We start from the raw sequence: 15,212 nt of genomic DNA on the forward strand, positions 1-15,212 counted from the left end.
AATCACCAAAGACAATGAGTCAGTCCCAGTGGTCAATGCTGACCCAGTCTGTCACTGATACTGTTATGGTTTGGCTCTTACATATCCACTAATGGCCATTTGTTGAAGGCTTAGTCACCAACCTTTGGTACTGCTGGGAAGTGGGGAGCCTTCAGCAGGTGGGGCCTCGTGAAAGGAAGTTAGGTCAATGGAGGCATGACCTTGAATGGGATATTGTGACCCTGCCTCCTCCCTTTCTTTTTGCTTTCCAGCTGCCATGAAGTGAGCAGCTTTACTCCACCACCCATTCCCTGCTATGATGTTCTATCTTGCCACAGGCACAGATCAAAGGAGCCAAGTGACCATGGATTACACCCATGAGTCAAAATAAAATAAATCTTTCCTCCTTTTAAGTTCATTTATCTCAGGTGTTTTGTCACAGTGACAGAAAGTTGACATAGATACTTTATGTGGACACAGAATGTTTCACACAATTTTCATAAAAACCTTCATGCATTTTTTGTTTAAACTTTGAAGTATGGGCTAAAACACCCAAATAAATGCACTGTGCCCCTGATTGTACTCTTGGGGCATTCTAGCTTTTCTTCATCTTGTTGGCAAATACACCGTGCTAAATTAGGATTCCCAGGTTATACTTCTGTATCTGTTAAGAAAACAGCAATTTTGGTGTCAAAGTGCATGAGAAGTAAAATATTGCTTGACCAGTTGGTGACTTGGGGATAAAGTGTTTTAGAAACCAGAACCCTTTTTCTAGAAGTCTTTACATCTTCATGAAGAGTCCTACCTCAGCTAATGAAGAGGGCCTCTTCAATGCTTACCTGGCTGACTTTACAGTAGGTACTAGTGCTGCACAGGTATGGGACGCTAGGGAATTTCACCACGTTTTAGGCTTACCTTGATTGCTTAACAGGCCATCATACTCTACAGACTCCAAAGGCTCCATGAGCCAAGAACTCCAATTTCTATTCTTTGGGTGAAGAGTATAGAGGCCCAAACAGAGCACAGCTGTGGAAGGAAACTTAATCGCCATTGCCAGCTCATGGGTCAGAAGAAAAGGACAGAATACATACCTGGGTAGGTTGTAGAGAGGAGCCATCCTGAAACAGGCCACAACTGCCCGTTTCCGCTGCTTTGACAACAGCTTGTGCCAGACAGCCTTCTTGGACCTTAGAGGTTGTTCCACCTGTGAAGAGATCACACAAGTAGGTACATGCTAGGCTGATATGAGTGGCAGAGGAGAGTCACCTGTAGCCCAGACTTCTTAACCCTGGAAGAACTTTGGCTTTCAACTGTAGTCAGAAAAATGTACATAGCAGTAGATGATTCCATTTGTGAAGGTATTGGGTTTTCTTCTTTCTCCCATGTTCTGTTAGCCACTTATTGCTTACCAGCAGCTTTACAAACAGTAAAAAAAGTCATTTGAGATAATGGCAAGAATTTTTAAAGCAGTGGAAGGGAAAAGAATTGAGGGATCTGCTATGATGAAGCACCAAAATGATACTTGAGGATGATATAGGATGATCCTTGTTTTCTCGGTCTTTTAAAAAAATTACACACACACACACACACACACACACACACACACACACACACACACATACATTTGTAGTTGTATTTGGACACAATATCTTTATTTATTTATTTTTATGTGGTCCTGAGGATCGAACCCAGTGCCTCACACGTGCTAGGTGAGTGCTCTACCACTGAGCCACAACCCCAGCTCCTGTATTCTCAGTCTTTAAAGGATACCTGCAATTGAGAATTGACTGTGGAGAGGAGCTTTGTATTCCCCAAGGTAGTCTTTCTTTGTCCCTCCTTAGATCAAATACTCCATACCTGCTCTAGGTGGAAGACAGCTGCTGAAATTCTCTGTACACGTTCCACTGTCTTCTCTGGATTTGAAGGTTCTTCATTCCTCAGAACATCCTTGTAGAGGTTCAGTTGCCATTTTACAGCGGGGTCATCAGACTAAAAATTAAATCAGATCCACAAAAATAATTAATTCCTTGTACCTCTGGTTCTGAAAAAGGCTACCAGGGTTTCCATACGAATCAAGACTGTCTTTTGGGCTAGGGATGTACATCAGTGATGGAGTGCTTATCTACCATGTGTGAAGCCCTAGGTTTGATCCCCAGTGCCATTAAAAAAAAAAAAAAAAGACTCTTTTATTGTCTCTCTTATCTCTCAATTATTGTTTTCTGCAGCACTGTAGATGATGCTATGTTGGAAATTCTCATTCTAGCCTCCATATCTCTTAACTCTTCTGACATCTTTTCATTACTTTATCTCTTTGTGCTTCAATTTTGATGCTGTTTCTTAAAACAATCATCCCAATTTATAAATTCTCTCTTCAGCTAAGTATAGCCTATCTTTTTAATCCATACATTGAATTTTAAATTTCAATGACTGTTTTCATAATCATTATGAGGTTTTTCCCCAAAACTATCTCCCCTCCTCCTGTTTCAAAAGTAATGTCGTCCTTTATATGTCTAATATTTTAATTACATTTATATTTAACTTCTTTTCTATAGTTCCTTATCTCTCAAATTATTCTTGTTTTGCATTTCTTGACCCTCTGGTGGTGGTGGATTTCCTTACATGCTTTGAAATTTTTTACATGACTTTATTTTTCAAGAGGAGTTTTATTTAATGACATTAGAACCTCTACTTGAGGAAGTGAAAACTTTCCAAATAGTTTCATGGTTGTCTCTGCAGGAAATTTAAGAATTTAAATTTTAAGGATAATTTTTTGCAAGTTTATCACTCTGCATTTGTGCCCAGTGGGGGAAATTAGTCCCCGGCCCCTTTACCTTTAAGGTTACTAAAACCCCTAGTCCCTAAGTTACATATTTGGCACTCTAAGGACTCCCACAGCACTCACTTATTAATAATATTTAGAGCATCTCCTTTTTTTCCCCCCTGGCTCTTGGGATTTCTTGTTATTGCCTTTTTTCCTAGAGTATTTTATCCACCATTCTTGTATATTTGGGGCAGAATGAAAGATGTTTTTATATAGGCTTAGTTCTTCATCTGAGGGTATGATGTATCTGAGGAAAGAGCTGTTTAGATTCACAGGCCTAGAAAAATCTCAAATGGCCTTTAAAACAAAACTTCTGTTTTGATTATGCCAACCTAGATACAAAATTATTTTGCTTCAAAATCTCACTTGAGTGGGAGGTGCTAAAACTTCCCCAGGTGTCCATTTCACTGTTTAACAAGTCTCACAGCCAGTGAATTCTGAGACCTAATCCCCCCTGCTATGGTTTGACATTCATATAACAGGAAGTGGGAAGGCATGCTTCATCAGATACGTGTTTTACATCCACTTTATAATAGCAAAGGAAAGAACAAAAACGGAAGGCAAAGAGCTAGTCCTACCAATCAAACACTGCTTTTAGAACACATTTTAAAAAGATGAATTAAACTAAGTGGGAGGATGGAACCCAGTGACAAGGCACAGCCTATGTGGTTCTCCTCTTCCCTCAGCATACCTTTTCCTGCAAATGCAAGTTATTCCGCAGATGTTCCTTAACCTCTTCATCCGTGTCCCTCTGCAGAAAGAGAGATTAAATTTTATTACTAGAATTCACCATGGGAATGTAAAATAGAGTACAGGGGTGTATGGACAGTCAAAGCATGATTTTCCTGAGATTTTTTTTTAAACAAAAGAAGAAAAACTAGAGACTCTTCCCAAATTACTGACTCCCAAACTAGTTTTAAAACAAAGGTGTGATGTCTCTGTGCACTTTGATTTCTGTTCATTTGCCTCACCCACCCACCATTACTAGCACCGCTACTTCCTAGATGGTGGCTCGGCCCAACCAGATAGGCAGCTTACACAGCTGTAGCGTGATTTTGCCAGAGAGATCAGCTCCTGGTCGCCTGGTGTGCACATATTCAAACCAATGGGCAGCATTTTCTTCAGCGCGGCCACGATGAGGGATGTCTGGATGGAGTACAAGTCTCCCCTCCTCTTTGTCTTCTTCCGTTCCTGGTCCTGTCCTCCAGACTAGGAGATGATATTAAAATAAAGAGAGGGGATCAGTGACTGTCTGAAAGAAACCATCTCAGCTCAGAGGTAGCCTGCTTCCTTGTAGCCCTGTCAATATGGGTTGGGCCTTACTATATTTCAAAGAGCAGTAGTCAAAAGGGTGTGTTAAGCAAAGCCATAAAACACCAGCCCTAACCCTGAGCTTTCTCTTCTGCACATGCACACAGAACCACAAAACTAGACACACAACATATCACAGACACCTACAGTCTTGCTCACTCACATCTAGACCAGATGAACAAAAGCCTGGTATTTTGCAAAAAGAATGATTTAATGACTGATAAAAGGACCCCAGGGAATAACTGAGAACCCTCATGCTGGGGAATAACAAAAATGTGCCAGAGCACCCATTATAGGACCATTGGTCTGTTTCCAGGGCTGAAGCTAGTGTTTTGGAGCACTGGCATCCCGCTTAGTACTCCCTACGATGGGGCAATGCAAATTCTCACAGGAAAAGGAAAATTCTAGAGCAGAGCTGCTTTGGGATCTGGCTGGGAGAAAGGTGAGAAACTGGACATGAAAGAAAGCAGTCTTAGATCCAGGGGAATTTGTGTTTGTCTTTTATTCAATACCTTTCATAAAATTCATTCAGTGGAGCAGCAGGTTTGAGAGGAATCTAATCCCCTGGGCTCTGGACAATGGCAGCCCCAGGCAACAAACAGAAGACACTCAGTACCCACAATACAAGGTGGAGTCAAGGGGACAAGGCACTTCAGTGACCCTAATTTTATGATGCCAGATTCAGAAAAAGCAATGTTGGTCACATGGTACTCTGCTTGCCGGACTGTACCTCTGTGAAGTGGGCATCTGCTTGATGCAGGGAAGGCTGGGTGGACAGAGGCTCATCAGGGAAATGAGGGAGAGGCAGTCTTTGTAGCAATGAGGTAGCAGCACTGTGATTTACAATGACATACAGATAGATGGCTCTGGGAGCAAGGGAGGATAGTTGCCACCTCTGGAACTTAAGACCTGGGATTCCTGGGCTGAGCAGAATTCATTTTGTGAGATGTGCTTTTGAAAGATAAGATGACAGTTGGAATTAACACTACCTTGGGGCTCATGACTTATTTTTCGAAGTGTGAAAGAGGGTCGCAATCATTAATGGCACTTTTATAAAAGTTGTGATTTGTTCCACCAACCCTGGGTCAGCAGCACTTTCAGTGAAGTGTCTGACTAGCAAAACCCAGTCTGGCCAAACACTGCCTGGGAATGCTGTTTACTTACAGAGGTACATTGTGCCCAGCGCTCCAAAACACCAGGTCAGCCCCCAGGACAGCTGTGGGAGGGGCAGTAAAAATTATGCAGGAGGAAGAAATGAAACTAAGGAAAGGAGGCTTCTTATGTTCCAGAACAGATTGAAATGTGAAAGTTGGTTCACCAAAGATGGTTCAAGTTTTAACATTTACTGAGCACTTGCTAGCTTTCTTGCATGTTTTACCATCAGGTGTGAAATTTAAAGGTTGTATCTAAGGACAAAACTCATTTATGGTCTATTACTGTTGAAGATGCTTCAAATCATCCACCAAGGATAGAACTGGTTCAGTGTATATGAACTCTGTGGTATCATGTATGTGTAAATGTAAAATGAAAATGGTAATATACAGTATACAATCAAGTAAAATACTAAAAGTGTAACTGTATAGTTTTGATTACATAATTTATTTACTACTCAGTCTCTATTTGATTTGGCCAGTGTCATATTCTAATGATAAATGCTACACATATGACATGACTTCAGTGGGCCTGATACTTGAAATAAAACATTTTAAATCCTCCCTACAATACTGAAGTATTAACATGTCAGTTTTATGAATGAAAAAATGATGCTCAGGGAAGTCAAATAATTTTCCCAAGGTCATACAGCAAATATGCATCTGAGCTGTTCTTCAGATGCAAGTCTGTCTTGACAGGGCTCCATTTCCAAGAGCTGCATATGACCTGGTCTCTACAGCTCCCTTTCTGTACCACATCTTAGGGCAAAGGGGGGTTGGGACAACAGTAGCAGATACCCATTACTGAACAGAGAGGGAAGAATGTCCATATAATAATATTTAGGGGTAATTGGAAAACTGCCTCAGGGTTTGTTCTACCATATGCTCACTGTATGCCAAAAATTCATGGTTGTCTGATTTCAGACCTTGAGTTTTGTCCTTGTAAGACTTTCTTGGAGTTATGGGAACTTTGAACAAGAGGCAGAACACGTGGACTGTGAATAGGCCACTAACAGAAAATAGAACTGTGACCCTAAGTGGCACCACAGCAGAGCCAGTCTCCCAGGCTCTCAAGCCCTGTCAGTCATCCCTATCTCTGTTAGTGTGGTGGCCACCAAGCTAACAGAGAGGGCAGCTGGGAAAGGGAGCAGAGATGGCAAGGAGACCTCGGTTAGGGCGAGGCTTGGCTGGCTTCCCCGGCTTCCCCTTTCCAAGGGTGGGTAGGCCTACATTCACTCTTTGACAGGCAGTTGTCTTCCCTGGAGCAGGCCTGGGGACCTCCAGGTGAGAAAATCCATTCTGTACCACCCCCATGGTGATCACAGTGCAGAGGGGGCCAGAGCCTGGCACCTCTAATACTAGGACAGAAAAGACACGTCATGCATTTGACCTGTACCTTTACTTGCATGGCCTGTGTGGAAAGACAAAAGAAAAGAAACAAGGAGAAGAGTCAGTCAGGAAAAGCAAGGGGTCCGAGGCAGAAAGCACCACATGTTATTCATAGCTTCTTAGTCCCAGTTCTCAGCCAATGTGGCAGAAACTCAACTTTTGTGGGCGTGAACATAGCATGAAGACCAAGTGGAAGGTTAGGATGGAGGTTAATTTGGTCAGAAAGACTTACACCCAGACCAGCAATTCACCCTGGGGAAGGGGCAACTTAGAGAGCAATCTTCTAAGGGGTGTGGCTCAGACCCAGTCCACTGGACTCAGATCTGGTGCCCACATGAACTCTTTTTTTTGGGGGGGGGGGATGCTGGGAATTGAATCCAGGGCCTTGTGCATGCAAGGCAAGCACTCTACCAATTGAGCTATATCCCTAGTCCCCCTCCCCTCCACAACCTCTTTAGATGTAAAGTCTTTCCCTCATCCATTTCCCTTCGTTCACCAGGGTGGGCTGGAGAATCTGTTATGTGACCAAAGACCCCATTTTTTCTTCCTTTCACCTACCACATTATCAACTCCAGCAGGTCAGTGGCTACAAAAGAGAGGGGAGAACTGAGCCCTGATTGTGCTTCTGTTAAAAGGTTTGCTTTTTAAAAAGTACTCTGGGAATATCCAAAGTGCTTTGGGATCATCCCATAGTCCAAAGAATGGAGCATCTTCCTTCTTACATTGTGACCTTCAAACGCACCCTCATCCTACAGGTTCTAATTTTACTCTTCACATATTGCTAATATAAGTTAACTCACTGCAATTCCCTAATTTCAATTCATATACCTTCAACATAATTTCATTTCCCCACACTTAGGTTATAAGCCCTCAGTGGTAGTTTATGATCAAACAGATGGTTTTATGCATAGGCCTTTTGGAAAAACCGGACTCTTCCAGGATAATGGAACTTGATGAAGGCATCGCACCCAGTGGTGGATTGCACCAAGGGAACCGGGAGAGTCCACATCAGGCTCGTGCACAAAGGCAAACCTGTGCCGTGGGAAGGTCTTACCCCACTGAAAGGGCAAGTCAAGACAAGTTTACCAAATATCAAGCATTAGAGGCAAGGAGATTTTCTGGCAATTGGACTACAAATGAGAGGAGAGGAGAGGAAAGGAAAGAGCACTTAAAGAAGGTGGGCCATGAGAGAAGTTGGGGGAGGGCTGGAGGGGAGAAAAAGAATGGAGGAAAAAAGAGGGAGGGAAGGAGAAAGACAGGGGCAAGGTGGGGAGACCAAAAGGGAGGAAGGGAGGGACAAATATATAGAGAGGACACAGACTATGAACATAATGAAGCAGTGTAGGAACAAAAGAATAGAGAAAATTAAAAATAAAGAGGCAGAGGGAGGAAATGAAAGAGAGAAGACAGTGAGTAAGAAGCTCTTCAGCTTAGAGCAAGAAGAAAACTCCCTCATATGCTCTGAATGCCCTTGAAAACTCAAAGATACCTTCTTCTAAAATAATTCCTGTTCTTAAATCTGCCGAGATCACTCCATGGGTGGAGGGCTTCAGACCCTGAAGTGCCCTCATTCCCATACCTCAGCTCTGGGGTGTTATGGTTTATAACCTTGGTCAAGAAACTGGCATTTCTTGTTACAACCACATTCTAACTTACCATTCCCCTCCGAGGAAGCTGCTGCCATTTTCCCAGAAAACAAAACGAGTTTAAAACAAAACAAAAAAGACACTTGCTCAGCTTAGTTACATTTAGCTTAACATATATCGCAAACTGGTGTTATATAAACAAAATATACAATGAGCTCTCAGGAAACAATCTATGTTAGCTTATCAGAAAAACAATGTATCTTTGAACTGACCTTCTGGTCATCAAGTCTGAGCAGTCCACTGTATATTTTCCCCATGCCCTTTCTGAGTATGCGGTGGTGTACTCAGTGTGTGCGGCATGCAGCATCATGCACACACCTCCACAAAGGCTGCCATGGGAGCTAAGGCTAATTTCATTTATACAACACCAGAATTCAGTTCAGAGTGGACATGAAAGCAAGCAAAGGCAACAGGAACCCATTCTGACCAGGTAGTAGAGAGAACATCTAAATTGCAGGTAAGCAAAAGGCAATAGGGATTCAACTGGTAAGGAAGAAGACCCCCTCCTGGCTCCTCAGTATGTAATCCTACATCCAAGAAACACCAGAAATGGCTATGGACTACTGTTTATTGGAGGTGTGGCAGCTCTCTGTCTTAAATAAAGCCCTGCACTTATCAAATGTTATTCTGATCTAGAGATATAGTTGAAGACTAACTCTTAACCAGAGCATCTTAGTAGAGCTGTGAAGTCAGACAAAAAGTTCAGCCCCATTACATGGATTGGCAAATCTGGGGCCCAGAGGAATTAAATGAATGGTACAAGGCTATAGCTGTGACCAACAGTGGGGCCAAGGACCTGGCTTTCTTTCAGTTTCCAGTCTATTTACTACTATTTACTACTAGTAAATAGTCTATTACAGTCTATTTACTACTATTTTTACAGTTGAGGCATCAGGAACAATATGAACACTTGTTACTCTGAAAAGCAGGGAAAACGTTATTCATCTATGGACAGAGGGCCTGCAGTTGAATCCCATTATAACTTTGACCTCATCCCAATTGCCTCAGAAATAACTGGCATACAACATACAGGGAAATGAAATGGAAGAACTTGCTCCTGAGGCCTGACTTTACCAACAGATTCCAAACATGACTATCCTCTGATGAAAAGAACATCTTCCTTTCCCCACTCATGATGTGAATGAATAAAATATCAGGTTAGTTTGTTAGTAGGTGAGTTGTGAGATGTCATTTTTCTGTCACTTTCTCTCTTTCCAAATGTAAACCCAAGGGTCCTGAGTATCTATTCATCACCAGAATGTTGAGAGGTCTTTGCCATTTCTGCTCATCTGGGATCCAAATCCTGTTATCAGAGTAATTTCCATTGCTTTGCTGCCAGCCCCTGTCAATCACGATGGATGCTAACTGGTTCAGCCTAGGAGCCCATGGAGCTCCCTTAAGCTGAAGACGGCATGGGATCTGCCTGGGATCAATTGACTTTCTGTAGGAAGACAGGATTAAAGGGGAGTCTATGATGGCTGTAAGAAGACCCTGCAGAGGTAATCTTAGATGTCTTGGGGAGCTAGAATCTGAAAATTCCAATCTTATGCACCTCACAGGAGCTGATATGTTTACTAAAAGGTGAATACAAAATGAATTTTGGAAATTGAAATTATGTGAAGCACAAAAGGATCCACTTTGTATGTGGATTCCTCTGCTTTGTATGTGCACAATTTTGCTTTAAATAATAAAACTTTATTTAGCAATGTATAAATATATTGAAAGTATATTCTGGTGCATACTTAAGAGTGAGTCCTAAACATACAATAGTCAATTTTTAGATGCTGGAAGAAGTGCTAGTGCCAACATTGCTAAAAGATGATGAGACAGGAAGTTCACAGCGACTATAGCTAACCAGACCTAGCTCCACCCTTGGTGAAGTTTCAGGGGCTGAGATTTTCGTTTCTGATGTCATACCACTCCCTTCTCTGCAATCCCATAAACACAGGTCCTCCATCCCAAATTGTTATTGGAAAGATAGCCAAGGTCTTCCCTATAAAGCCATGACTCCCATCTTTTCAGAACTGACTTTCACTTCTGAGAGGTTCCCAAGCACAATCCTCCTTCCTGAATCTCAAAGGCAGCACTGCACCACCAATGAGAGAGATGTGCATCTAAGGAGTGATAGGTGACTTACACTTGACATATACAGCCAACCTTCATTGAAGCACTTTTCTTAGGGAGACAGAGTCAGGGGTAAGAAGCTGGCAATAACACATCCCATTTAAGGAAGCTTTGCTTTTGTATCTACACCTGAAGGAGTGTGTCTGGGAATTCTCTCCAATCAAAACAACCAAGCCTTGTGCAGAGCTGACTCAGGAGGGGCTGGGGGGCAATTTCCTCCTCTTGTATCCCAGCTATGTTCCTCCCCACAGCTTACTCATAGATAGATATATTTTAAGGCAGGTGTCTGATATGCCCTCTTTCAAACATTTCCTGCAGGGAGGTGGACAAATGTTTGGCTTTCTGGGTGCAACTGTCATGGAAAATAAATACAAGGCATTAAGAGGTCAACATATCTGAAATAAAATAGGTTTGGATGTTCCAGAGAGGAGGAAAACAAGCACAATGTAAGAGCACCCGCTATCGAAATCATCCAAGCAAGGTAATTTCCTCCTAGCTAATCAATAGGTGGCTCGAAGTATGTGCGTTTTTGTAGCTTCACCATACAGGAAGTGGTTCTATTTTAAAACTGCTAACAGCAGGTTTGTTTTGGAGACCTCTCAAATGCCTTAGGCAAGTCTTGAAACTTAAACTTTCGGACATACAAGCAGCTATTTATTCACAGAATGTGATGACCATGCTAATCGAAGAGCAGTTTCTTCCGTGGCTCATTTTCAGAGAACAACAGTCGGGACTGTTGGTTATGTAGTTTGGCCTAAATGAAGTACAGGGTTAATACCCAGAAAATATGAAACAGATCCAAGTCATGGCTGAAGTCAAGGTTGAAGAGTCTCTGGAATTGACTTCTAAGGACTTACTTTTGACATCTTGCTTTTGCTGTCTCCAGTTAAAAATGCCAAATTATTAATTTCATTCTGAATCACAAAATTTTGCTCTTCCCTCTTGAAGTTCTAAATGGTGGGAAATAAAAAAGCAAACATTATAAGAAAGCCTCTCAAGCTTTCACAGCCTTTCACAACCATCCTAAATCCAGGACCCAAAGGTGTCCTTACGTGAGATTTACACCACAGGATGAAGACCTCTGCCACCATGCGGAAGAGCTGGTCAGAATCAGCATCGGGGCTTTTGAGCCAGTTAGATCTGGGTTGAAAAGTAAATGAACAGGTTTATGAAATTCAGTAAGGATTACAGTAGTCACACCCTCCAAGTTGCACCAGCAGACACTTACCCAGTGAAAACTGCGTTCTCACATGAAGGTGATAATCAGGGAGAATAAGATCTTAAACACTTAGATGCAGGTATTAAATGGGGTAGACATTTTTGAAGGACCTACAATTACCATTTCTGTTTTCAATCAAAGGATTCAAAAATTATCTTAGCAAACAGATGTCAGAAATCAACATTTCAAATTTGTCATATATAGGTTTCATTTCTTTTTTAAATGGACGAGAGGATTAAGTTTAAGCTCTAAATTTGGGGACAGAACTCTTAATACATAAGGGTGGAAAGCCCAGGAAAGTCTTGGTCACTATGACCTCTAGTTTTGCCCTTGACAATTGTCATTGTCAAGCCTCTGAAATTCTGCGCACTGTAAACAAGTCACGCCCTATCTGGTTTCCTTTCAAACCAGATTTATAAAAGAAATACGTAACAATGTTTTTCACAGTCATTTGAAGTGTATGAGCAGAGACCAAATATCTCCCATGACATCCAAAATTATTTGGAAATTCCATATAAATAGCCATTTTTTTTAAAAAAGGCTTATTAAGAAATATCACAATTACGATTAAGATATTGTGGCTAAATTGAGTAGAATTTTTTTTTTAAGTTTTCTTACCCCTAAGCCTTATATATTTGAATTAAATTATACTTCTAAAGGGTTAGGTAAGTTGCCATTTCCAAGTATCTGCAGAGAGTAGCTCAAAGGGAAAACATAACATTTTTCTCTCCATAACATTTCTTACACCAGATATGTGACCTCCTCCTCATTATGCAATTCTCTGATGATCCACATGCCAATTAGGCATCCTACAATTCAATGACATTTACTACTTGGAGTTATCACAGACACCACAGGCGCAAGTCCCAGTCCCACAAAATGGCTTCAACTTCAAACACCAGTCCCAAGTCTCAGGTTGACCAAGGCTGTAAATCAGGGGGTCTGATGGCTTCCTCTTTAGGTTCAATAATTTGCAAGAACAGCTCACAGAACTCAGGAAATCACTTTACTATTAATTTATTATAAAATATGCAATCTAGGAATAGCCCAATGGAAGAGATGCATAGAGCAAGATGCAGGGAAGGGATAAGGAGCTTCCAAGCCTCCATCCAAGTGCACCATCCTCAAGCATTTCCATGAATTCCACCACACAGAATGCCTCTAAGCCCCACAGTTTGGAGTTTTTATGGAGGCTCAGTTACATGGGTATGATGGGTCATACCACTTGTCTTTGTTAACTCAATCGCCAGCCCCTTTCCCTCTCTGGAGGTCAGGGGACACAGATGGAGCTGAAAGTTCAGTCATCTAATCACATGGTTAATTTCTCTAGTAACCAGCCCTCTCCTTCCCAGAGTCACCTATTACCATAAACTCAATTGAAAGAGGCATATGAATGATGAAAGACATTCCACTCTAATTGCTCAGAAAAATCTAAGAGTTTTAGGTTTTAGGGATGAAGACCAAACACATTGTATTACAATATCGCATTGTCACTCACTGGAGTTAAATTGTTTATTGTCTTTCTTAGATTAAAGAAATATTTGACTCTCCCAAAGGACATGAACAATCTGATGCCTCTTGTCCTATTCAGGGTAACAGCTACCAACAGCAAATTCCCTCCCAGTTCCTTGGGAGGCTGAGACAGGAGGATTCCAAGTTTGAGGCCAGCCTGGGTAGCTTAGGGAGACCCTGGGTCAAAAAAAATTTTTTTAAAGTGTGTGTGGGGGAGGGGCACAGAGCTGTACCTTGGTGGTAGACAGCTTACTTAGCATGCATGAGGCCCTGGGTGACAAAACAACAAACAAAAACAACAAAAACCCAATTGCCTTCCCTAAACCCTGGGGACAGACTGAATTGCCTGGGTAGTTCACATTTCCTGCCCATTCAGGGGCAGCACAAGGTTAGGGTAAAAGGGAAAACATTTTTTTTTTTTTTTGTACCAGGAATTGAACCAGGGGTGCTTAACCACTGAGCCATATCCCCAGCCCCTTTTTGCATTTATTTATTTATTTATTTTTGCCGGGGGTGGGTACCAGGAATTAAACTCAGGGGCACTTGGCCACTGAGCCATGTCCCCAGCTCTATTTTGTATTTTATTTAGAGACAGGGTCTCACTGAATTCCTTAGTACCTCACCATTGCTGAGGCTGGCTTTGAACTCACGATTCTCCAGAGCTGCTGGGATTATTGGAGTAGGCCACTGTGTCCGGCCTAAAAAACTCACTTCTAAAGATCGTTTACTTAGCCTCCCTTGAGAGATGCCCAGGTAACTAAGCTCCAATCAATGAGATCAAAGTGGAAGTTTTCCAGTGAGCCTCCTGAGAAATCTTTCTAAAAAGGAATTACATAGTAGAAGGTGTCTTTTTGCCTCTTCCCTATTGCTTTCATACTTTGGGATGAAAATATGATGGCTGGAGCTCTAATTGGTGTATTATACCATAAGGTAACTTTGGAGAAGGAAGTCAGTGTTAAGGATGTAGAGACCACAGAGTGAGGCTCTGTGATGACGAATAACCCCACTGGCCTTCGAATGGCTATCTTTGGACTTCTTTTATATATGAGATCAAACTTCTCATCTATTTAAGCCACTAGAGTCACGTCTCCATTACTAGCAGTCAAATTCAATTCAGACTTGAGGCTTGAGATTGATAATGCGTTTTGATTTCTTCCGCACTGATTTTTCAGGAGTGCTCTTTCTGGGTCAAGTGTCTAGTTTTATCAGAAGTGCCAGCTGTTCATTCTTTGGTGTTTGGGTTTTAATGAGCTTTGTAGGTCTGTATTATGGCTGAGTACGAAGAGGTGAGGGTCACATCCTATCCTGACAAGGAAAAGTACAGCCTACAGGAGTGTCAGGAAGCAAGAGCTCCAAGAACAAAACTTAGGTAATGTTTCCTGGTGGGAAAAAGAAGAGTATATTGTCCTCTTTGCCTTCCTGTGGGGATGAAGTTTCAGATGAAAAAAACTTTGTTTTCACCAGCCTTCTTCTATTCTTTTTTTTTTTCTAGTGAAGTTCTTTCATGTCCAGAGTGTCGAGTGTAAAGAACATCTTATTAAAAGTTCTCCACCAGGCACATAGATCCTCTGCACCTGGCCTGAAGCCAGCCCAAGATGCTGTTGACAGGAGAACAGAAGATCCTGACCCCACCTCACCCTCATCTTTAGTCTGCCCCCAAGAGAGGCTCCTCTCCTCCCTGCTCCCAGTCTTCCAGAGGATTCACCATCTGTGTCAAATCTAGGCACTTGGTCCTTTTGGAGATACTCTGTGATTCGCTTTTATCATCTGCACTGCTTGCTGCCAAAGGCAGTTGGAAAATGCGAGGTTGTTGGCGGAGAAGAAACCTGGCTTTGGAGGTAATGGCCTGGGAATCTGCCAAACATAGGTGATGACAGAAACAACCAAAGTAGCTGAGATAACTGAGCATTTTAACAAGCATTAAGAATGTAATCTTGGGGCTGGGGCTGGGGCTCAGTGGTAGAGCATTTGCCTGGCAAGTGTGAGGCCCTGGGTTTGATCCTCAGTACCACATAAAAATAAATAAAGGTATTGTGTCCAACTGCAACTAAAAAAAGACA

The 15,212-nt window shown here is 42.0% G+C and overlaps 1 protein-coding gene across 1 annotated transcript in view; it reads right to left on the bottom strand.

The window, feature by feature from the left end:
* Ryr3 (ryanodine receptor 3) overlaps window positions 1-15,212 on the bottom strand; it is a 364,780-nt gene that overhangs the window by 44,530 nt on the left and 305,038 nt on the right. Inside the window, exons 68-74 of the mRNA XM_026390365.2 lie at window positions 11,474-11,561; window positions 11,279-11,371; window positions 6,659-6,673; window positions 3,839-4,009; window positions 3,492-3,551; window positions 1,837-1,968; window positions 1,071-1,183 (exon numbers count right to left, since the gene is read on the bottom strand). Of these exons, the coding sequence (XP_026246150.2) occupies window positions 1,071-1,183; window positions 1,837-1,968; window positions 3,492-3,551; window positions 3,839-4,009; window positions 6,659-6,673; window positions 11,279-11,371; window positions 11,474-11,561 (672 nt within the window). The remainder of the gene's footprint in view (window positions 1-1,070; window positions 1,184-1,836; window positions 1,969-3,491; window positions 3,552-3,838; window positions 4,010-6,658; window positions 6,674-11,278; window positions 11,372-11,473; window positions 11,562-15,212) is intronic.

Source organism: Urocitellus parryii, chromosome 6, assembly GCF_045843805.1.
Source record: "Urocitellus parryii isolate mUroPar1 chromosome 6, mUroPar1.hap1, whole genome shotgun sequence".
In the NCBI taxonomy this organism is placed as follows: Eukaryota; Metazoa; Chordata; class Mammalia; order Rodentia; family Sciuridae; genus Urocitellus; species Urocitellus parryii.